Genomic DNA, 22,472 nt, shown 5'->3' with positions numbered 1-22,472 from the left:
GTGAAACCATTCTGTGTGAGACTATAGTGGTAGATATATGTCATTACCCATTTGTCAAAACCCATCCAGTGCACAACACTGAGAGCAAACCCTGATGTAAACTATGAACTATGAGTTACAATAATGTGCCAATGTAGGTTCATCGATTGGAACAAAGGTACTGCTCTGGTGGGGGACGTTGGTAATGGGGGAGCCTGAGCTGTGTAAGGGCAGGGTATATATGGGAAATCTCTGAGTCTTCTGCTCAGTTTTGCTGTGAGCCTAAAACGGCTGGAAAAAATGAAATCTATTTTTCAAAAAGAGTCATGTTCCCCATCTGACTTTGGTGTTTGGCTCATGGACACTGAGGTTTTAGGGTCAGCTAGGTGAGCAGGGCTTTGTGAAGCAGCTGATACATATGTTATTGTGTGAAACATCTGTTACCAGTGATGAGGTTCATGGTGAGAAGAACTAAGTTCAAGGAACAGTTCTTTTCCTTTTTGTGAGAAGATCAGTAAGGAAACTACAGCATGCTTGGGGCAGAGTTTCTGATGACCACTTTCTACAAATCTGTCTGTACCGTCCGGCTTCATAGGTTCCACTATTCACCATTGGCCCTGGAGGAAGACAGCATCGTGGCTCTGCCGTGGTCCCTGCCCTGGTCTTTCTTGTGGAGCCTTGGCGTGGCAGAGAGAGATCCGCAAGCTGGTAGAGCAGATCCTTCCCAGACTCAAGGCTTGGCTGAGGGGAGGCTCTGGGACACAGGTGATTCCAAAGGGAGCTGAGACAAGATGGAAATACAGTGTGTACCCAGCATCGGGCATCCCTGCCACAAACTTGGATCCACAGCGTAGAGGCTTCAAGTGTGGATTCTGAGTGAGTGAGGGGCATCTCACCTGAATTTCTCTCCAAGACTGTGTCTGCTCAAAACTCCTGAGCATGGAAGGGTGAATCCTGCTCCTAAATGCTCAGAGGCCATTCTCTCATCTGAGCAAAAAAACGTCCACCAGGTTGGTTAACAGTGACGACCAGGAGCTTGGAGTTCCCCTAGGAATGGCACTGGGGTTAAAGCCTAGGAAGACATGTGGGCTCATTTCCAGGGACTTTCCCCAAACCCACTGTCCAAGCAGAATCAGGCTTTGCATTCAGGCATAATAGGCTTGTGTTCCTGGTGCAGGAAGCTCCCTGGGACTCTGTGCTGAATAGACAACGAGCAGAGTCCTAGTCCCAGGACAGGCAGGTTCCATTGGCATCCACGAACATTTCCAAGTTCTCCATCACATCCCTGACAGAGATACTCACCACCTAGTGACTACTACCATGTGAAAGTTGTCCGAATAAAAATGGAGTCATTTGTGTTTACAAAACCCCTACAAAACCCTGAGCTGGGGAGGCCATGAAGGGACGATCCCTGTACACAAATGCCTAATAACAAGAATTATCACAAAAGACTGCAAAAACCACTAGCTTGAACAAAGGCCCTTGTAACTTTACACACACAAAAATACTTCTGCAAGGACATACACCCAGCAGCTGCCTGTCCAACATCAGAGTGGTGCCACCCTTGTTAGCGATCTTGTAGCAAAGCATAATTATCTCAAAACAATTATGTAATCCTTCTCATTTCTTCTTTAAGAACCTTTGTGTTTCTTTATCTCCCCAAATATATAGGTATTATAGTTCGTGTGTTTCCATTGCAATGTTCATTCCCGAATACCATTTTCTTTTAGAGAGCCCCTGTCTGTTGTTTAGGTCGTTGACCAGTATTACCACTGATCACAAGGTGTGCCCTGCTGGAATTGGTAGTTTCAGGCTGTAGGTGTGCCCCAAGGCTCTCCAGCCCCAGGTTCTGCCCTCATGTATGGAGGAAAGTGACTGGTTGTTTGGACCCTTCTGTCCTAGAGTCCAAAACTGAGGGACAGTGAGTGGGGAGAGTACAGCCACGTATTCATCACGGCTTTCCCCTTTGCCCCAGTGTGTGAGAGCCCTTCTCAGACCAGCCAAGACTTTGGCTGGGAGGTTTTGTGTATCTCCAGTTGTCTTGGAAGTTCAAGTCGGCAAGATCCTTCTTCTATCCCAGACAGAGGAGCCAATCACCCTACGAGCCTTCACTCGGGGTAGACCATCATCGAGATCTGCTAGAGTTGCTTCAGGAGAAAGTAGCTCCTCCCTGTCCTCAGAAGCAGTGGACATGAGAATCCATGATGGAGGGGTGGTGCCGTCCTCCTGAGCTCCATGGAGCACAAATGCGTTGCCCTTCCTGGTCCTGCTTTTTATTCCAGCACCCATCTGGGTGCCCATATGGCCCCAAACCCTAGGGCCAGGTCCCAAGGACATTCAGTTACCTTAGGATTTTGCTTATGCTGTTGGGCCACCAAATGACACTGGGAAAAGACGGGAAGAAGAAAATTCATGTAATATATTATATATTGTCTGGAAAGTACCCAGCCATTGTTAATGTAACAAGAACATATTACACGGCTGGAGACTTTCCTGACGGCTCTTGTATACCCAGCAGTGGTTTGCTGGGTCAGATGGTAATTCTATTTTTAGTTTTCTGAGAAACCTTCATACTGTTTTCCATAGTGGTTGGACTAATTTACTTTCCCACAAGTGTTCCCCTTTCTCCACATCCTCTCAAGCTTTCGTTATTGCCTTTTTGATAAAAGACATTTTAACTGGGGTGAGATGATATCTCATTGAAGTTTTGATTCACATTTCTCTGCTGACTAATGATGTTGAGCATTTTTTCATATACAGGTTGGCCATTTGTATGTCTTCCTTTGCTCATTTTTAATTGGGTTATTTGATTTTTCATATTGAGTTGTTGGAGCTCCTTATATAGTCTAGTCATTAATCCTTTGTCAGATGGGTAGTTTTCAAATATTTTCTCCCATTCTTTGTGCTGTTTCTTTGTTGATTGTTTCCTTTCCTGTGCAGAAGTTTTTCACTTGATGTGATGCCATTGGTCTGATTTTGCTTTGGTTGCCTGTGCTTTGGAGATATGACTCAAGAAGTCCTTGCCAGACATCTCTTTGACATACTGATTTTGTTTCCTTTAGATATATACCCAGAAGTGGGATTATTGGATCATGTGGTAGTTTTATTTTTCAGTTTTTGAGGAACTTCTGTATTGTTTTCCATATTGATTATACCAGTTTACATTCCCACAATAGCGTACAAGAGATCTGATTTCTCCACATCTTCACCAACACTTGTCTTTTAAAAAAATAATATCAAGAGTAGAATGTTTTTAAATGTGTTAAATATCTTGGGATTTTAGCAAAGATCTTAATATCAAAAACTCAGAGGAGGATTTTTTTCATCTTCCATATCACATACAAGGAAACCTTGGCTTCAAGTGCTGTACTGCTTTGCCTGAGAACTGAGGGTCATGACTTCGTGAAGTTGGGCTGACGTCCAAGTCAGTCTGTTGCATAGCCTTTATTCTGCCTTGTCCCATAGGGTTAGAATGAGGTTGACACGTCAGGCAACGAGTTTATCCTCATCTGAGCATGTGGGTAAGCAACGTTTTTCAGAAACCAAGGCCCTTCCTCTTGTCTCATTAGTGGAAAGAAGAGGAGAGAGAGCTCTTCCCCTTTGTGCGAGGCGGTTGATGTAGAAACCTCATGACGAGAGGTCCTGGACAACGCATCCTGTTCCCGTGTGTGCTGCAGAGTCTGTCCTTCCTCCCTGGGGCTCCAGGCCACACTGCTGGGTCTGGGCCATGTCTTTCCACCCGACTACCCTCCTGGGCCTAGGTGAGTCCTGGAAGGAGGGGAGAGAGGGTTTGGGAGAGAGAGGAGCTGGGAGCAGGGAAGTTCCCTGCTCAGGCCTGACCCCAGTCCAGCAGATTCTGGGGCCCTGGGGGAGGAAAGTGCTGCACCCCAGGCTACCCTTGGGTCTTCCCTGGGCCTAAGTCTGACCACAGAAGGCTCAGTCCTGAAGCAGGGGCCGGGCATGGGGATGAGTTCAGCTTTAGGAAGGACTGAGGGTGCAGAGGACCTTTTTTGAAGAGGGGTCTTGGGAATTTATCTTGAAGCTATTTTGGAGCAAGAAGGACTATACTCAGATATTAATGTTGAGGAAGGATGGTTTGGTAATTACGGGATGCTGAATGCCCCCCATCCACCAGTTCCATCAATCCCCGTCTTGATAGCAGCCCTGTAAGGAAGCCGGGAGTTGGGCGCTGTTCTCACTGGGGCTTCTCTTCCAGCGCTCTGCCTGGGCGGCACCGTCCGCACACAGGAGGGGGGTCACGCCTTCCCAGGCCCCTCTGCACCCCAAGGGCAGCTCTGGATGGGAGTGATGTTCATTCTGGGAGGGCCTGGAGGGAAACCCTTAAATATACCCCAAATGACAAACAACCCCAAATGTTTAACTGTCACACAGTTCTCCACCTGTCTTCTTTTGTTGTTCTTATTTTTTAAAATGTTACTTTTAATTGACAAATAATAATTGTGTCTGTTTATGGAATACAATGTGATATTTAGATATATCTTTAAGTTGTGGAATGATTAAATAAGGCTAAGTAACATATCCATCCCCTCCCATACTTACCATTTTTTTGTGTGTGTGCTAGGAACATTTAAAATCTACTTTTTTTTTAGCAGCTTTGAAAAATACAATCAATTATTATCACCTGTAGTCATCCTACTGTACAATTGATCTCAAAAACTCATTCTTCCCGTCCAACTGAAACTTTGTATCCTTCGACCAATATCTTTCCCATGCCTCACAACCCCAGCCTCCGATAACCAGGGTTCTACTCTCTACTTCCGTGGGTTCAACTTCTTTAGATTCCACATGTAAGTGAGATCGTGCAGTATTTATCTCTTTGTGCCTGGCCTATTTCAGTTAGCACAATGTTCAGTTCATCTATGTTGTTGCAAATGATGGAATTTTCCTTCCTTTTCAAGGCTAAATAGTCTTCCATTGTGTATAACCACATTTTCTTTATCCGTTCATACCGTTGATGGACGCCTAGACTCATTCCATGTCTTGGCTGTTGTGAATAAGGCCGCCATGGACATGGGAGTGCGGGTATCTCAGACACACTGATTTCCACAAAGACAATTCAAATCCAGTGTAATCTACATAAACCCTCCCTGAGTTCTCCTCACATAAACCCAGACCTCACTCAGCAGCTCCTTGGCAGGGACTATGAGAGTCACATGGGCAGAACCTGAGAATTCACCCTGGATCCCATCTTCTCCGTCCTCTTGTATGCAATGTATCTCCCAGGGTTGATGTCCCCCTAAATTTTTCTCACCTTTCCCTGTCTCTTCATATACTTTTCTGGACTCCCCTCCAAGCCAGGGTCTGCCTCAGCCTGGCCGAGCCACTGCTGCCCACTCCCTTCTTGGCACCAGGGAGATTGTCATTTGCATTGCAAAAGCACAAATATGACCATAATACTTTCCACAATTTTTAAAAATTTCTTTGAACTTTTTTTACTTAATATTTCATTTTAAGGCAAAATATTATTTTTCCTCAAAGCCCTTCTACTTTTCATCTTCAGATAGAATCAAACCGAAGCATTTCCCTTCGGTCCAAGCACAGGCATGTTCAGGCCACATCCTGTCCCCACGCCATCTGGCTCATGTGACTCTAGGTATCTCAACTTTCTTTCATTTTCTCAAACACACCTTATTATGCTCAACTCTGGGCCTTCTGATTTTTTTAAATTACACTTATTTTTTAAATTACTTAATTCATTTTTAAAATGGACACATAAAATTGTATATATTTATTGTGTATGATGTGATGTTTTGAAATCTGTATGCATTGTGGGATGGCTAAATCAAGCTAATTAACATATTCATTACCTCACATACTTATCATTTTTGTGTGTATGGTGAGAACACTTACAATTTGTTTTATGAGTTAGCAATATCAAGACTACAATACATTGTTATTAACTATGGTCACCATGGTGTACGATAGTTCTCCTGAACTTATTTCTCCTGTCCAACTGAAACTTTGTATCCTTGGACCAACATTCACAAGCTGATTTTCCCACTTTCAGTGGGAAATTTACACTTGGGTAATTTACACTCGTCTGCTCAGCTTGGCTAATTTACACTTGTCCCTCAGGTCTCAGCTCAGGTACCTCTTCCCCCTGATTTCCCAGAGGAGGCCAGCTCTGCCTCCCACCTGTTCCCCTAGATTCCTGCTCTCACCCTGAGGACACGTACCACAGTTTGTAGCTACAGATTTGGACAAGTATTCTGTCAACTTCTGTCCTCCCTCCCATACTTTCAGCTCCAAAGGGCAGGGATCCTGTACAGGTATTTCTCACACTTATGGGACTTGTGGCACTTGGAAAGCATCTCTAAACAGATAGACAAGGAACTAAGCCGTGGTTGAATGGGAGAATGAACAAACAGTGGATGAGGAGATGTTGGTCAACAGATAAAAAATTTCAGTTAGACAGGAGGAATAAGTTCAGGAGTGCAACATGATGACTATAGTTAATTTCAGTGTATTGTATACTTGAAAATTGCTAAGAGGGCAGATTTTAAATGTCCTCATCACCAAAAAATAAGTATGTGAAGTAATGCATATGTTAATTAGCTTGATTTAGCTATTCCACAATGTATACCTATATCAAAACATCATGCCAGGCCGGGCGCGGTGGCTCACGCCTGTAATCCTAGCACTCTGGGAGGCCGAGGCGGGTGGATCGCTCGAGGTCAGGAGTTCGAGACCAGCCTGAGCAAGAGCGAGACCCCCGTCTCTACTAAAAATAGAAAGACATTATATGGACAACTAAAAATCTATATTAGAAAAAATTAGCCGGGCATAGTGGCACATGCCTGTAGTCCCAGCTACTCGGGAGGCTGAGGCAGGAGGATCGCTTGAGCCCAGGAGTTTGAGGTTGCTGTGAGCTAAGCTGACGCCACGGCACTCACTCTAGCCTGGGCAACAAAGTGAGACTCTGTCTCAACAAAAAAAAAAAAAACAAAACAAAACAAACAACAAAAAAAAAAACATCATGCTGTATACCATAAATATATATAATTTTTATTTGTCAATTAAAAATAAGCAGTGAATGAGTGAATTGAACCCCTGCCACCTCCCTGCCTTTATTAGGGATTTTGCTAAATTTGACACAACCTTCCTGTTTCCTTCAAACCCATACTTCCTCTTCCACCTCCAGCCAAACTGAGACAAATGGGGGTTTTCAAGCAACTTAACAACAAGGAAATGGAAATTAGGCTGAGATGAAAGCAGACTAATATAGAGGAAAACCCAGAGGTGGTTGCCCAACAGAAGACTTGCGTTAGAAATGGGAACTGTCATCAGCCGGGCATCTGCTGTGAGCAGAGCTGTGCTGGGCGATTCACCCTCCTGCTCCCCACTCCAGACTCTCCTAAGAGCTTTGTAATCTCCCCACCCCCACCCCTTACACAGTCCCACCTGGGGACTGGCCAGTTGCCCTGCAGGCCCCAGCTCAAGTCATCTCCAGGATCCTTACTTCCCTGTCCCTCACAACAACCTGGTCATTCATGTCATCCTCATCTTGTCCCCACCCTGCCCCCCCCCCCAACAGGGAAGGAGTCGGACTCTGCAGCAGACATGCCTGGGCCCCAGGCTGCTCTGACACTTCCCAGGTGACCCCAAGCAAGGCCCACGGTGCAACTGAGTCTCCAGGCCCTTGCTGTCAAGTGTGGAAAGTAACTCTGCAGTGATGTGAATCCAAACGCATGCGGATGGGCAGGAGAGGCAGAAATGTTCTAAAGCTGGATTGGGATCATGGTTGCACAACTCTGCAGATTTGCTAAAAACATTGAATTGTGACCTAAGATGAATTACGTGGATGGTGATTTCCTCCAATGGACACTGAGACCCTGCTCTGCTTCCCTCCTAGGGACCCTGCCCAGACCCTCCATCTCGGCTGTGCCAGGCTCTGTGATTCCCCGGGGACAGTCGGTGACTGTGGTGTGCCGAGGCCCTGCTGGGGCTGAGATATTCCGCCTGGAGAGGGAGAAAAACCCCCCTCCATTCAGGGATATTAATATTGTGTCTCAACCTGGTGCACCTGAGACAGAGGCCAGATTCCACATTGAGGCATTTAGTGAAGTCAATGCTGGGCGTTATCAATGCATCTATGGTAAGGAGTCCGGCAGGTGGTCTGATCGGAGTGAATTCCTGGAGCTGGTGGTGACAGGTGAGAATGTCATCAGCCCCTGCCCCAGTCTCAGCTCTGCCCTCAGGTTTGTCCCCAGGTCCCTGGGCCTGTCCCAGGTGGCAGCGGCCTCTTTCCATAGACTCCCCTGTCCTCCTCCCGACCCCAAGCCCTCCCCTCCTGCCCGCTCTGCACACAGGTCCCCTCTGCCCTCACACCACCTTAGACTCCTGGAGGCCTGGTCTCATCTGGACACCACAGGAGGACTGAACACATAGCCCCAGCCAGCACCGGGTGGGCACAGAGCTGGCCCTGCTGGGCTGGGTGGGAAGTGGGTTCCCAGGGATTGGGTAGGGGCAGACCCCCTTCTAGGGAACCAATGTCTTTCACTCAGGATAGTTATTCTTCCTATTCTTTCCCACTGAGCCAGAACCTGTGGTGGCCCCAGGCCATGTGTCCCCTCTGCTATGGTCCACCTTCCACTGGGCAGGTCACAGGATCCAGGGATGACCTCAGACCAGGACTGGACTGTACTTTGGGGAATCTTTGTGTTAAGAACCATTCGTGCTTCTGTATGTGGTCAGTCCCAGAGATGACCTGGAGTCAGAGTCCAGTGAGGAGAGTCCCAACCACCTCCATGTCCTCCAAAGGCCTCATAGGAGCTGCTCTGTGATGGTTCCGTGAGGTCAAACAGAGCACAGTGGCTGGAGGAGCAGAAGGAGTGACCAGCCTCCAGCAGAATGGCTGGAGGGGGTGGGCTCGCCCATGAATCCTGTCCCACTGCCCTGTTTTCTCAGTAGTCTCAGGACATTGTCTGGGATGGCCAGATGCAGCCATTGTGTTTTGTGTGTTTATTTCAGAATATTAAGGGGGTACAAATGTTTTTGTAACATGGATCACTTTTGTAATGCTTGAGTCACGGCTATAAGTGTGCCCATCACTTGAATAGTGTTTATTTTATCCTTTAGGTAGGTTTTAGGCCCTCCTCTCCTCTCTTTCTCCCCTGCTTGATTTCCAATGAGTTTTACTTCCCTCGGTGCACACTTGTGCCCATTGGTTAGTTCCAATTTAATAGAGAGTACCTGTGGTGTGTGTTTTTCCATTCCTGTGATACTTCACTTAGGATGATGGTCTCCAGTTCCATCCAAATTATTGCAAAAGGCATTAATTCATCCTTTTATATGTCTGAGCAGCACTCCATCAAATACACATACCATATTTTGTTAATCCACTCATGAATCGATGGGCACTTGAGTCGATTCCACATCCTTGCTCTGGTGAATTGTGCTGCAATACACATTGGAGTGCAGGTGTCCTTTGATAAAATGATTCTTTTCCTCTGGGTAGGTACCCAGTAGTGGGATTGCTGGATTGAATTGTAGGTCTACTTTCAGTTCTTTGAGGAATCTCCACACTGTTTCCATAGTGGTTGTACTAATTTGTAGTCCCACCAACAGCGGATAAGCTTTCCTTTCTTTCTGCATTCATGCCAGAAACTATTATTTTTGGACTTTTTAATAAAAGCCATTCTAACAGGGGTAAGGTGACATCGCGTTGTGTTTTAATTTGCATTTTCTTGATGATTAGTGATGTCCAGATTTTTTTTCATGTTTCTTGGCCATTTGACTATCTTATTTTCAAAAGTTTCCATTCATGTCTTTTGCCCACTTTTTAATGGGGTTGTTTGGTGTTTTTTTTCTTGCTGATTTGCCTGAGTTCTTTGTAGATTCTGGATATTAGCGCTTTATTGGATGTACAGTTTGCAAATATTTTCTCCCATTCTGTAGTTTGTCTATTTGCTCTCTTGATTATTTCCTTAGCTGTGCAGAAGCTTTTTAATTTAACCAAATCCTACTTATTTATTTTTCTTGTTGCTGTAATTGCCATTGGAGCCATAGTCATAAATTTTTTGTCTAGGCCAATATCTAGATGAGTTTTTCCTACATTTTCTTTTAGAATCCTTATGGTTTCATGCCTTACATTGAAGTCTTTTATCCATCTTGAATGAATTTTTGTGAGTGGTGAGGGATAGGGATCCTGTTTCATTCATCTGTATGTGTCTATCTAATTCTCCCAGCACCATCTATTGAAGAGGATTTCTTTTCCCCAGTGGGCATTGTTGTCTGCCCTGTCAAAGATCAGTTGGGTGTAGGTAGATGGTTTTATATCTGGGATCTCTATTGTGTTCCATTGATCTATATCTCAATCTTTGTACCAATACCATGCTGTTTTGGTTACCATGGCCCTGTAGTATAGCTAGAAGCTTGAAGTCTGTGATGCCTCCAGCTTTGTTCTTTTTGCTTAAGATTGCTTTGGCTATTCGGGCTCTTCTCTGGTTCCAAATGAAGCATAGAATTATTTTTTGTAGATCTGTGAAATATGACATTGGTATTTTGATGGGGATTACATTGAATCTGTAAATCACTTTGGGTAGTATGAACTTTTTAACAATTATTTTACCAATCCATGAGCATAGTATGTTTTTACATTTTTTTGTATCCTCTGTGATTTCCCTCCTGAATGTTTCATAATTCTCCTTGTAGAGATCTTTCACCTCCTTGGTTAAGTATATTCATGTGTATTTTATTTTATTTGTGGCTATTGTGAGTGGCATTGAGTCATTGATTTGGCTCTACTTGACTGTTATTGTTATATAGAAATGCTACTGATTTTTTTTTATTTCAGCATATTGTGGGGGTACAAAAGTTTAGGTTACGTATATTGCCCTTGCCCCCCCATCCCCCTGAGTCAGAGCCTCAAGCGCGTCCATCACCCAGACAGTGCGCATTGCACTCATTTACTGATTTGCTTAAATTCATTTTGTAATCTGAGACTTTGCTGAATTTATTTATCAATTCTAGGAGTCTCTTGGTGGGTTCTTTGGGGTTTTCTGGATATAAGATCATACTGTCAGTGAAAAGAAATAGTTGGACTTCCTCTTTCCCAATTTGGATACCCTTTATTTCTTTCTCTTGACTAATTACTTTGGCTAGAACTTCCAGCACTATGTTGAATAGAAGTGATGAGAGTGGGCACTCTTGTCTTGTTCCAGATCTTAAGGGGGAAAGCTTTCAACTTTTCCGCATTCAGCATGAAGTTGGCTGTGGGTTTGTCATATAGTGCTTTTATAATTCTGAGATGCATTCCTTCTATGCCTAGTTTGTTGAGAGTTTTTGTCATGAAAGTGTGTTGAATTTTTTCAAATGCTTTTTCTGTATCTATTGAGATGATCACATGGTCTTTGTTTTTGCATCTGTTATGTGGTGAATCACATTTATTTATCTATATATGTCAAACCAACCTTGCATTACTGAAATGAAGGCCACTTGGTCAAGGTGGATTTTTTTTTTTTTTTGATGTGTTTGAATTTGGTTTGCTAGTATTTTATTGAGGATGTTTGCATCTATGTTCATAAGAGATATTAGTCTGTAGTTTTCTTTTTTGTTGTGTCTTTTCTGGCTTTGGTATCAAGGTGATACTGCTTCATAGAATGAGTTGGGGAGAATTCCCTTCTTCTCAATGTCATGGAATGATTGGAATAATTTCTGTAGCATAGGTACCAACTTTTCTTTGTAGGTCTAGTGGATTTTGGCTGTGAAACCATCTGGTCCAGGGCTGATTTTTTTCTTGGAAGTCTTTTTTATTATTTCTTTGATCTCACTGCTTGGTATTGGTCTGCTCAGTAGTTTTATTTCTTTCTCTTGGGAGGTTGTGGGTTTCCAGAAATTTGTCCATTTCCTCTACATTTTCTAGTTTCTTTTCATAGAGATTTTGATAGTATTCATGGATGATGTTTTGTATTTCTGTGGTATTAGTTGTAATGTTTCCTTTTGCATTTCTGCTTGAGCATATCTGGGTCCTTTCTCCTCTATTCCTGGTTAATCTAGCATGAGGTCTGTCAATTTTGTTTATTTTTTAAAAGAACCAAGTTTTTGTTTCATTGATCTTTTTTTATTTTATTTTTTATTGATATATAATAATTGTACATATTCATGGAGTACATGAAGGCTGAGTCCCAAGCAGACCTGGTGCTGTGCACCAGACTGATCAGGATGGCATTGCAGAAACCCAGGATTGGCAGCCACCAGATGTCTGCTGCACCTGCTCTCTGGTGCAGTGTCTCTGCACAGACTCTGAGCAGCTCCCCAGTCAGCCCAGAAGTCTGCAGTGGAGGAGGGAGACCCCTTGCATCTTGAGCCACCTGCAACATTTATTCCTCTCCTAAAAAGTGGCACCTGCCCCCCGCCCAGGCTGCTTCCATTCTGCTGTCTTCCCCTCTCCCCAGCTGTGTGAATTGTTTTGAGACCCCCAGCTTAATCTCTGAGATGGTGCATGGTGCTTGTAAGAATCAGCCACACCCTGTTCAATTGAGTCAGTAGATGCTGTAACAGGCTGTACAGTTGTTCTCCCTGTCAGTAGTCGATGCTTGCAGGAAAGAGCCAACTGCAGTGTTGTTCTCTGGGGCCTGTGCCCAGCTCTAGCCCCTCAGGAGAAGCACCTGAATGCCCCAGGCAGTGGAAGGGGCCCTGGAGCTCCCAGGGGATTGCTTGATCTCCACCACAGCAGAGGTGGGTGGAGTGATCGTGGCCAGGGCTGGATCTAGGGAGCCTGGCTTCAGGCTCTGCAGAGGGATTTTTCTAGAACTGTCTGGGCAGGTATCAAAGGTTAGCACCTGGGCTGCTGGGGAAAGCAGCTGGGAAGGGGACTGAAGCCAAACTGGAAAGTCTGGTTCTGGAGAAGGGGCCATATATAATTCACTGACTGGCTATCTCCCTCCCCAGATCCCGAGTCTCCTTCCAGTGTCTAGTTGCAAATGGGAGCCCAAACTGGCTGAACTCACCAGGAATGGCACAGTGGATTGGGAACTCCCTGCCCTGGGACTTGCCCCAGTGTAAAAGTGCAGCTTTCCTGTGGGGGAATGGGTGTTCCACCAATTTGCTGCAGCTCAGACCCACACTACACTCTCCTGTCATTTCTGCCCATGTGGGCTCCTCAAGTCTCCCCTCTGTGGCCCCAAGCAACCCAATCAAGTAGTCCTGGGGGTACAGGATCCAGCCTGCATGTCTGACCCAGCAGCAGGTGTCTCCAGGGAGTGCCAGTAGGCAGAAGACTCCCAGACTGAGTACTCCAAGGTCCACTGCAGGTCCTCAAGGGGAACGGTGTGGGCCCCCCTCTCTGTGGAAACCTCAGACGTGTCAGTGCACCAGCAGAGAGGCGACAGCCAATTTTGAGAGTCTTGGCTCAATAGTCCCTCTTGGCTGCAGTGAGCGGTGGAGAAAGAGTCTGAATGGAGAAGAGCTGGCACTCTAGCCCTTCTGGTTCCACTCCCTGTGACCTGCACAGAATGTCCAAGCTCTGGGATCACACAGATTCTCTGAGGCCCACCTCAGTCTGGGCAGCAGTTGGGAAATGAATGTGTGGAAACAGGTGATGTGAAAACTGAAGGGCTGGAGCTCCCTGGGGTGGAGAAAGAGATGCTATGTGTGGGAAAGCAGTACTGTGTCTGCTGTCTCAGCTCTGGGACGTGGCTACAGGGAGCGACCCCAAAGGGGCTGGCAGCCTGATGCTTTATTTTCACAAAGATCCCAGTTCAGTGGTTGCAGCAGTCCTTGGGCTCATGAGGGTGGAAAACCTCCCAAGCAGCTGGGCAGCCCACTGAGTACCAGAGGTATGAAGGAAAGAGAAATGAAACCCCCACCTACCCCCTCACTAGGCTCTGAGCTTCTCTGGGGTTGACCTCTGCCCATATCTTTTTTCTTCCTGTTCTGCTTTGCAAATTCTCCCCATGAAATCTCTGGCAGGCCCTGGCACCCTTCCCCCTGAACTACACCTGAGCTGTGCCCATTCCCTCCTCTCCTTTATCTGAAACCCTTCCTTCCCTCCAGAACAACATGGCAACTGATGTCTCGAGTCAGCTATATCTCCCTTTATATATATATATATATATATTTTTTTTTTTTTTTTTTTGAGACAGAGTCTCACTCTGTTGCCCAGGCTAGAGTGAGTGCCGTGGCGTCAGCCTAGCTCACAGCAACCTCAAACTCCTGGGCTCAAGGGATCCTCCTGCCTCTGCCTCCCAAGTAGCTGGGACTACAGACATGCACCACCATGCCCGGCTAATTTTTTCTATATATATTTTTAGCTGTCCATATAATTTCTTTCTGTTTTTAGTAGAGATGGGGTCTCGCTCTTGCTCAGGCTGGTCACGAACTCCTGAGCTCAAACGATCTGCCCACCTTGGCCTCCCAGAGTGCTAGGATTACAGGCGTGAGCCACCGCGCCCGGCCCATATCTCCCTTTAAATTGTGGCAAATGTTATAAAGCGAAACCGCAGACAGCGATGTTGTGGAATAGCAGGTGGTATCTCGGATCTTGGACCACGGACCACGTGTCAACGGAAGGATGCTCTGGGAGAGTGAAGTTTTCTAACTTTCTTTAAAAGATTTTGAAGATGTGCCTTGGGAGCAGGGGAGAGGAGGGGGTGCTGTTCCCAGAAGAGGGGACCTGTGGGCTCGGAGGAGGGTGAATGTTCACAGAGGCAGCGGACATGCTGCATAATGCGCTGTGCCTGGGTCTGGGCTGGCGCTCTAAGCACTGGATGACTAGCTGCACGGCTTTAGGCAGCATGAGCACATCGCATCGGGACTTGACTTCCTCCCCACAGAAGGGCGGTTTCCACCCCCATCAGGGGGCTGTTGTGAGAAACAGATGAAATTGGGGATGAGATGGGTATTCCTGTGCTCTGGTGGGGACCCAGAATGTGGTCAGCGAGAGGAAGTTCTTCTTCCTCTTCCCACCAGTGGTCGGTGTCTGTAAAGGTCTGCAGAGGGCAGGGAGTGGCAACGTGCAACACAGCTTCCCGTGCTAAGGAGATGTCCTATATCTGCGCCATCCAGTAGGGATGTCATTGGCCACGTGTGGCCACTGAGCCCTTGAGAGCAGCTAGTGCGGCTAGCTTCTCATTTCATTCAACTTTGATTAAATTTAAATGCCAAGGGCCGTGTGTGGCTAGCACAATGGACAGTGCAATGTGCAAGATTCTACCGCACAGTTCTGGTCTCAAAGGAGCAGGCCAGGCCGGGCGAGGTGGCTCACGCCTGTAATCTTAGCACTCTGGGAGGCCGAGGCGGGTGGATCGCTTGAGGTCAGGAGTTCGAGACCAGCCTGAGCAAGAGCGAGACCCCGTCTCTACTAAAAATAGAAAGAAATTATATGGACAACTAAAAATCTATATAGAAAAAATTAGCCGGGCATGGTGGCACATGCCTGTAGTCCCAGCTACTCGGGAGGCTGAGGCAGTAGGATCGCTTAAGCCGAGGAGTCTGAAGTTGCTGTGAGCTAAGCTGACGCCACGGCCCTCACTCTAGCCTGAGCAACAAAGTGAGACTCTGTCTCAAAAAAAAAAAAAAAAAAAAGAGCAGACCAGGTCCTGGGGTGTGAATGGAGGTCCCTGTGGTGGGCACTGGGAGGACTGTGGGCCTTCTCTGTCCCTTTCAGGCCTCTGACCCCATCTTCTCTGTATTCCCCCTTCTTAGGAGGTACACAGAGGCCTTTGGATGACAGTAACAATGGTGGTGAGTGATGGGGACATAAGAGCCAGAGCTTGGTATGTGTCTCTTGGGGAAGGGGAAGAAGATCGGGCTTTGGGCTTGGTCCAGCTCCAGCCCTACCGATGGCTAACTGTGTCCTTGTGCACAGACGACCTCGGCTCTCAGACCCCTGCTGCAAAGACGGGGCTAAGGATTCCTGTGTTGCAGGGCTGTTATGCGCCTGGGAGATTTTATATATTAATATGTCCACAGCAGACATGCAGCATGTATGTGGTATACAGTAGGCACTCAATACAGTAGGCATGTGTGGTTCTAGAAACCCATTTCCGTCTTCCCTAGATACACCTGGTCTTGGAGGCCTGAGGACAGAGCAGCTTTATGTCCTCATTGGGGTCTCTGCGGTTTTCCTCCTTTGTCTCCTCCTCCTGGCCCTCTTCCTCCTTCGCCAGCGTCAGAAGAAACAGGGTAAGTGTCAGGGGGAGGGTGGGGTGACTTGGGGAGGCTGTAAGGGCAGTGTCTCCCTCCTAAATTCAGACCCCGACTGTCCTCAGGGTCCCCCGGCAGGAAGGACGAGGAGCAGAGGCCGCAGCAGAGGTGAGGCACCTGGAAACGACCCCCGGCCCACACTCAGTGCCCCAACCCCGGGCTCCCCCGATGCTCATTTGTTTTTTCCCTCAGGCTCAGCCAGGCTGTTGATGTCCTGGAGAGGAAAGCAGGTAAAGGGGGAGGAGGGACAAGTGAGGGCAGAGGAAGTGGGCGCTCAGTACCAGTCAGGATGCAGTGGGTGGAGGAGAATGTCTGGGCACCCTCTAAGAGATTCTAGATTGGGTACAAAATGACATACGTCTGAAATTGTGAGGTTTCAGGCAGTTTTACCTTCTGACGTCCACCCCAGAGGACTGACCACGTGTCTTCTCCCATCCAGATGTGGCCACTGTCGATGGACTTCCTGAGAAGGAGAGAGAGATGGACACCCCAGTAAGTCTTTGTACTGGTTATCAATTACCATGTAACAAAATGCCCCAAATTTAGCAGCTTAACAAAACTATTCCACTTTCTTGGGTCAGGAATTTGGGAGTGGCTTAGCTGGGTGGTCCTGGCCCATGGTCTCTCCTGAGGTAGCTGTGTCAACCCGGGCTTCACTGGGCTGGAGGATCTGCTTCCAAATGTCTCCTGTCTGCTGGCGGGAGTCACGTGGGACTCTCCACAGCCACCGACTTCCCCCAGAGGGAGGGATCCCAGACAGGGAAGGGCAGAAGCCACATTGGTGTTTGTGGCCTCACCTTGGAAGTCAAGTGTCTTCACTTATTCTATTGGTCAAATAAACCACTCCTAATACCTTGTGGGAGGGGACTGCACAATGCTGTGATTTCAGGAGGGGGAGCACTGGGGCCCTTGGAGGTGGCTACCACGGTGCCCCATCCATCCCCAGAGCCCCTCCCTTGACTCACCCCCCACCCAATGCTCACTCACTCTGGGTCTTTCTCCCCAGACCCCTTCTGCAGGGGACCCCGCGGAGGTGACATATGCTCAGCTGGACCACCAGGCCCTCACACGGACAGCCCATGCTACATCCCCACAGTTCACAGAGCCTGTGGCTGAGTCCAGCATGTATGCAGCCATCACCAGAAACTAACCGCAGGCCCACCTGGCCCCTGCACCTGAGGACACAGGAAGTCACTCTTGGAAAGTCTAAGGCAGCCATTTGGAGGGCTTCGCCTTGTCTTCATCCTGACCTGGAGAGCCAGCCAGTCAGCCTTCCTGGGGACAAGAGCTGGAGCCCGGAGATCTCTAATCAACATCCAGAACATTCATTAACCGAGTGGTCCCTTCCACAATTGACCAGATACTTGGAGAGACTGTGTTGTGGTTGCTTCGAACCCCAACTACAATCACCTGGCTGTTTCTAAAGACCCAACTGCAGTCACCTGGCTGTTTCCAAAGACCCAACTGCAGTCACCTGGCTATTTCCAAAGACCCAACTACAGTCACCTGGCTGTTTCCAAAGACCCAACTACAGTCACCTGGCTGTTTCCAGCAGAGCCCCAGCTGCAGTCACTTGGCTGCTAGCTACAGGCACCCAGCTGATTTCATGAACAATGCTGCAGGCTCCCGGCTGCTCCCAGGTGTCTCCTATGAATTCCCAACTTCCCCAAAGACTCCATTTTAATTACCTACTCAGCTGACCCTGAAGACCTTCGTAGACTTTAATTGCTAACCTTGAAACTGGGCTATACTTATGCAGCTGAGGGCTGAGCCCAGTTATCTGGGTCATACTTTACTTTGTGCATCAATAAATAGTTTGAGAGACCCAACAGCTGGCAGCCCTGTGCCAGGTCCTGGGTGCACAGGTCACTTGGGCCGTGTCTCTGCCTTCACGTTGTTCAAAGCTGAGTGGGAGAAACAAGAGCTGCAGAAGAGATGTCAGCATTTTCTTTTTACTTTTTTACATTTAGTTGACCAAGATTGTATATATCCAAGGTGTACAATGAGATAATTTGCTGTACACATACATTGCAATTGTTGCCACGGTTAAATTCATTAGCACATCCATCCTCACCCAGGCTGGACATGAGATCTCCTGAACTTGTTCGTCTTGGACTTAGAGCTGGTGTCAGTGTTTCCTGATGGAGCGTGTGTATCTGGGATGAATGGGGAGGGGCTGAGGGAAGGTGTGGCTGGAAGAAGGCAGAGAGTTGAACCCACCTACCCACAGCTACACACGTGCACACACAGGACACACACACACACACACACACACACACACACAGCCACACGTCCCAAGAGAGCCCTGAATCCAATGTGGAACGGGACATATCTGCGTCTCCACCCACTCGAACCCTCAGACGTGTTCTCCCATTCAGATTAAAACAGAAAATTACCCTATGAGCCACTAGGGAGCGAGAGCGTCTCATTTATGTTAATTTGGTTTGACTTTTTTTTTTTTTTTACCACCCCCGCCCCCACCAAGGACAAACAAACAAAAAAACAACGACAAGCCTGATGTGGAGACTCAAATGGGCACACCTCCTGGTGAGACTCCGCCTGGGCAGAACTGCATATATTTAAAAAAATCAAACATCATATTTTACCCCATAATATATGCAGCTATTATTTGTCAATTAAAAAAAATTCCCCTCCCCCCCTGCAAAGCTCCAGAAAACAAATAAACAAACAAATACAAAAGAAACCTGAATGACTATTACAAGGCAGGTATTTTAAAAATATATTATTATATATGTGAAAAAAGACTATTTTTAAAAATTCAACAGAAACTCGGTCAGTTCTTCCTATGGGGCAATTTCTATGTAGTTCTCTTCAAACATTAACACATTCTGTTCTAGTACAAACCCTCCACAGCACGTCCTATTCTTTCCCTCATTTTTCTTGTAGAAACGAGGGACGGAGACACCAAGTAACTTGTCTGAGGTCGCCCAGGCCTCAGGGTGGGGGCTGCAGACCCGCTGGGCTCCCGACTCCGTGTTCTGTACCCGGGACGGGCTGAGCTCGCTGTGCAGGGAGGTCTCTGTCCTGGCCCAGAGAGGGTGTGTGCCCGGCCGCCCTGCTCAATTTTAACTTGTGCTGAGATTTAATTTGCTATTTCTACTCAAATTTAATTCCCCCAGGGATCTGCTTCCTAACCCTGTGCTCTTCATCTTTCTCCTCTTCTGCTACATTATGGCTGAATTTCTCTGTTTTCCAAGTGGGATACATTTTCTGTCTCCCTCTTTCTCCCTCCCCCCCCCACCCCTGGAGGATTTACCCAGAGGAGACTCGCGCCTCCCTGCACTGGCCCTTGTAATACACCCGCCTGCCTGCACATAAACCACACGGGAAAGGTTGGAGATTCCCGCAGGGTCGCAGAGCTGTTGGCAACACTGTCCCACCTCGCCACCCTGTCGGACCAGACCCACATACGCTCCTTTCACACATTCCTCCCAGCACCGCGCAGGTTTCAGCTGTAGGTCTCTGCAGTGCCTTTCTCAGCATTCCTGTAGCCACCTTCTGCCTTCACTGGGGGCGGCCACTACACCTGGGTTGCCCCCGCAGGGACACCCTGGCGGCTCCACCTGCCTCTCCCCAGCTCTTAGAGCTGACTTGGCTGGGGACCTGTTCCCTCCTGGGTCCACCTTGCTGCAGGATGGGGGTGACTTGCTCCTCTGCTCCCCTCCAGAGGATGTTTGTTTACAAGACACCCTCTACCTCCTTCACAGGTTGGCTTCCAAGGGACATGAGGTCTCCAAACCAAAGCTCCAAGTCGTGAAATCTCTGTTAAGTTCATGGGTCACCTCATAACACCCCATGGTCTGATATGGACCATAAAGGAATCCAAGGCATTTTATGTTTCACGTTCCCCAAATAAAGAGACAATTACATGAGTTCTAGGGGCCTGAAAGCTACTGCCATGCCTGGCTCCCTAATTTTTCTCTGTTAATTCAACCACTTTATGACTTTCCTCAAGAAACTAACCCAGACGCTGTTCTATGGACCTCCAAATCTCAACACTCTTTTGAGGAAATCAAAATGCAGCCAGCCCTGGCCCCTATTCTGGGCCACCCCAGCTGTAACTTGCCCTTTTCCTTATTCGCGATGGAGAAGGCACTGGCCTTGGTGTCCTGACTCGGGGCCGTGGTGGGCGACACTGCCCCGCTGGGTGCCACAGCCAACACCTTGATCAGCAGCCCAGGCCTCCCCCCGTCCATGTGCAGACGCAGCCGTCTCCACCCCAGGAAAGATGACCGAAAAGACAGTTATGGGCTCCCCACCCACGGTGCGTGTCCCTCATCTGTGGGAGCCCTTCTCCACCCCACACTCAGCACCTCTCTGCCAGCGGCCTCGCCAGCTAGGAAATCCTTTCCCTCCCCCTCCTTGCCGCCCTGCGCCCCACCCTGCTACCTCACTTCCTCTCCCCGGTGATGAGATCATGACTGTGGTTCCCACAGCCCAACTCCCGATGCCCCGAGGGGACCTCCACGAAACTCCCCTTCCTGACCAGAGTACGATGGCTTCCTGATGGGTCCGACCTCAGAGACCCCACAGGCGCCTACCGAAGGGGTCTTGCTGTTACCTCCCTTCACGATGTAACACAGTCTGGTCCTGTTCCCGGCGCTAAGTCTGCCCAGCAGCCTGAACTCCATGCTTGGCCAGGGCCTGCCTTGGGGCCCAGGGAAAGACAGAGAGCGTTTATACGACACTAGCTCTGCCTTCAGAGTGGCTGACGACATTGGGATGCTCTGGGAACAGGGAGGCTTTCTGACCTGTGCTGGCCAACTGTTAAAAACAAGGACTGTGTTGCAGCCCTCCCTGAAGACACACGGGCTCCTGAGGACTCGGCTGATGAGAAGGTGCAGGTTCACCCCTCCGCCCACAGTCCTGGGGCTCTGGGCAGTCGTGTGGGGACCGAGATGCTAGGGCAGCCCCGCCCCAGCCATGTCCACCACCTCTGAGTGTCACCTTCTTCCCCTCGCTCCTGCTCCTGACCCTGACCACACCCACCTCCCAGGTGAGCCTCCGCCTGTCTGATTACCAAGCTCCGTCACCGGAAGTAGAAAGGAGGAAATGGATTAAAGAAGGCAGCACTTTGATCAGGACACGTAGCTGTGGTTGAAGCCCAACCTATGCCCTGTCCTGCCCCAAAATTGCCAGTGAACCAAATTGTCCCTCATTCATGACCTCTCACATTGAAGTCCTGAGAAAATGACCCAATGGGCACACAAGTGCTTCCGGGTTCCCTCTCCCACAGTCTCCCAACAAATTTTTCAACTTTTAAAATACGAACACAACATGACCCCAGGAGAACTGTAAGGCTGTCCCCAGGTCACTTCCCACTGCCACTGGACCTTTTGGTGTATGGCAACTAGACTTTACCCGACTTCCCCTTCTCAAATATACATAATACATTTGTACCAGTCATAGTGGCATCAACAATCTGATATCCCCAGCAGTTTCTGGAAGAAAGTCTGGGGCAGAAGTTGGGGAGCTGTCATGTCGCAGGGAGGAGACAGGGTCAGGTGCAGGAGGAGGTCCGCGTATCTGTAGGGGACTCTGCCTCCCCTGCTCTGTGGTGCTGCCCTCTGTCCGCTTGTTGACTCTCCTTGACTGTCTCACGGCCACAAGGCAGCTCAATGGGAACTGCACTGTCAGATGCCCGTGTGTCTCTGCTGGTCGGAGTCTGCCGTGGGCACGAACCTGCAGCTTCCCTGAGGCATCTCCAGGGCGGTGAGACGACTGCCGTGGTGAGGCCGCGGCGCTGGGCTGAAGCGGGGGAAGGAGGCCCCGTGGGGAGGCTCCGAGAGGGAGGAGAGGCCCTCATCATCCTCACCTGGGAGGAGCCAACGTAGAAGGCACTGGGTCTGTTGGCCGCTATGTCCTAAACTTCAGTAACATGAGGACAGATGAGGCAGAAAGTGGCTTGGGGGTCAAGGAGACCCCATTTCTGTCTGAAATGTCTTCAGACACCCTGGTGCCTGCCCAGCCCCAGCCCTGGAGAAATGAGAACTAGGCTTCTGGAGTGGGTTGGAAGTTCCCCTTCCTGTGGGGCTGCTGATGTGACAACCCCATAACAGGAAGGACCCAGCCTCGAAGTGGCCACAGCCCACAGTGTCTGTCTGTCCTGCAGGCACCGTGGTCTCATCCATCTGTACAGCCGGGGCCAGTGGGAGGAGACGCCATGACCCCCACCCTCACGGCCCTGCTCTGCCTCGGTGAGATGGAAGAGGGGAGGGGAGGCCTGGTATGGGAGGGACCCCACCCCACAGCCAGGCCCTGCTCTAGCAGGAGACCCCAGGGGCTCAGGAGGCTCCCGGGGAGGA

General features: G+C 48.5%; 3 protein-coding genes across 3 annotated transcripts in view; 2 read left to right on the top strand and 1 right to left on the bottom strand.

The window, feature by feature from the left end:
- The window catches only part of LOC138374230 (NACHT, LRR and PYD domains-containing protein 7-like), a 672,516-nt gene that overhangs the window by 491,503 nt on the left and 158,541 nt on the right, over positions 1 to 22,472 (bottom strand).
- On the top strand, positions 3,707 to 17,296 carry LAIR1 (leukocyte associated immunoglobulin like receptor 1). Its single transcript, XM_069458096.1, has 8 exons — positions 3,707 to 3,740; positions 7,853 to 8,152; positions 15,646 to 15,684; positions 16,000 to 16,125; positions 16,212 to 16,254; positions 16,339 to 16,376; positions 16,586 to 16,638; positions 17,153 to 17,296. The coding sequence occupies exons 1-8, from the start codon at positions 3,707 to 3,709 to the stop codon at positions 17,294 to 17,296; spliced, it is 777 nt and encodes a 258-aa protein (XP_069314197.1).
- The window catches only part of LOC138374879 (leukocyte immunoglobulin-like receptor subfamily B member 3), a 39,337-nt gene continuing 39,195 nt past the window's right edge, over positions 22,331 to 22,472 (top strand). The window contains exon 1 of the mRNA XM_069458095.1: positions 22,331 to 22,364. Within this exon, the coding sequence (XP_069314196.1) occupies positions 22,331 to 22,364 (34 nt within the window). The remainder of the gene's footprint in view (positions 22,365 to 22,472) is intronic.

This window comes from Eulemur rufifrons, chromosome 24, assembly GCF_041146395.1.
Source record: "Eulemur rufifrons isolate Redbay chromosome 24, OSU_ERuf_1, whole genome shotgun sequence".
NCBI classification, from domain to species: Eukaryota; Metazoa; Chordata; class Mammalia; order Primates; family Lemuridae; genus Eulemur; species Eulemur rufifrons.
Note: the sequence above shows the minus strand (reverse complement) of the source record. Positions and strands in the feature narration are given on the sequence as shown.

Excerpts from the sequence above, each read along its gene's own strand:
- LAIR1 (XM_069458096.1), top strand. The coding sequence starts at position 3,707 with ATGTCTTTCCACCCGACTACCCTCCTGGGCCTAG. Across the intron at positions 16,255-16,338 it reads GAGCAGAGGCCGCAGCAGAG|GCTCAGCCAGGCTGTTGATG; the intron begins GTGAGGCACCTG and ends TTTTTCCCTCAG. Across the intron at positions 16,639-17,152 it reads AGAGAGAGATGGACACCCCA|ACCCCTTCTGCAGGGGACCC; the intron begins GTAAGTCTTTGT and ends CTTTCTCCCCAG.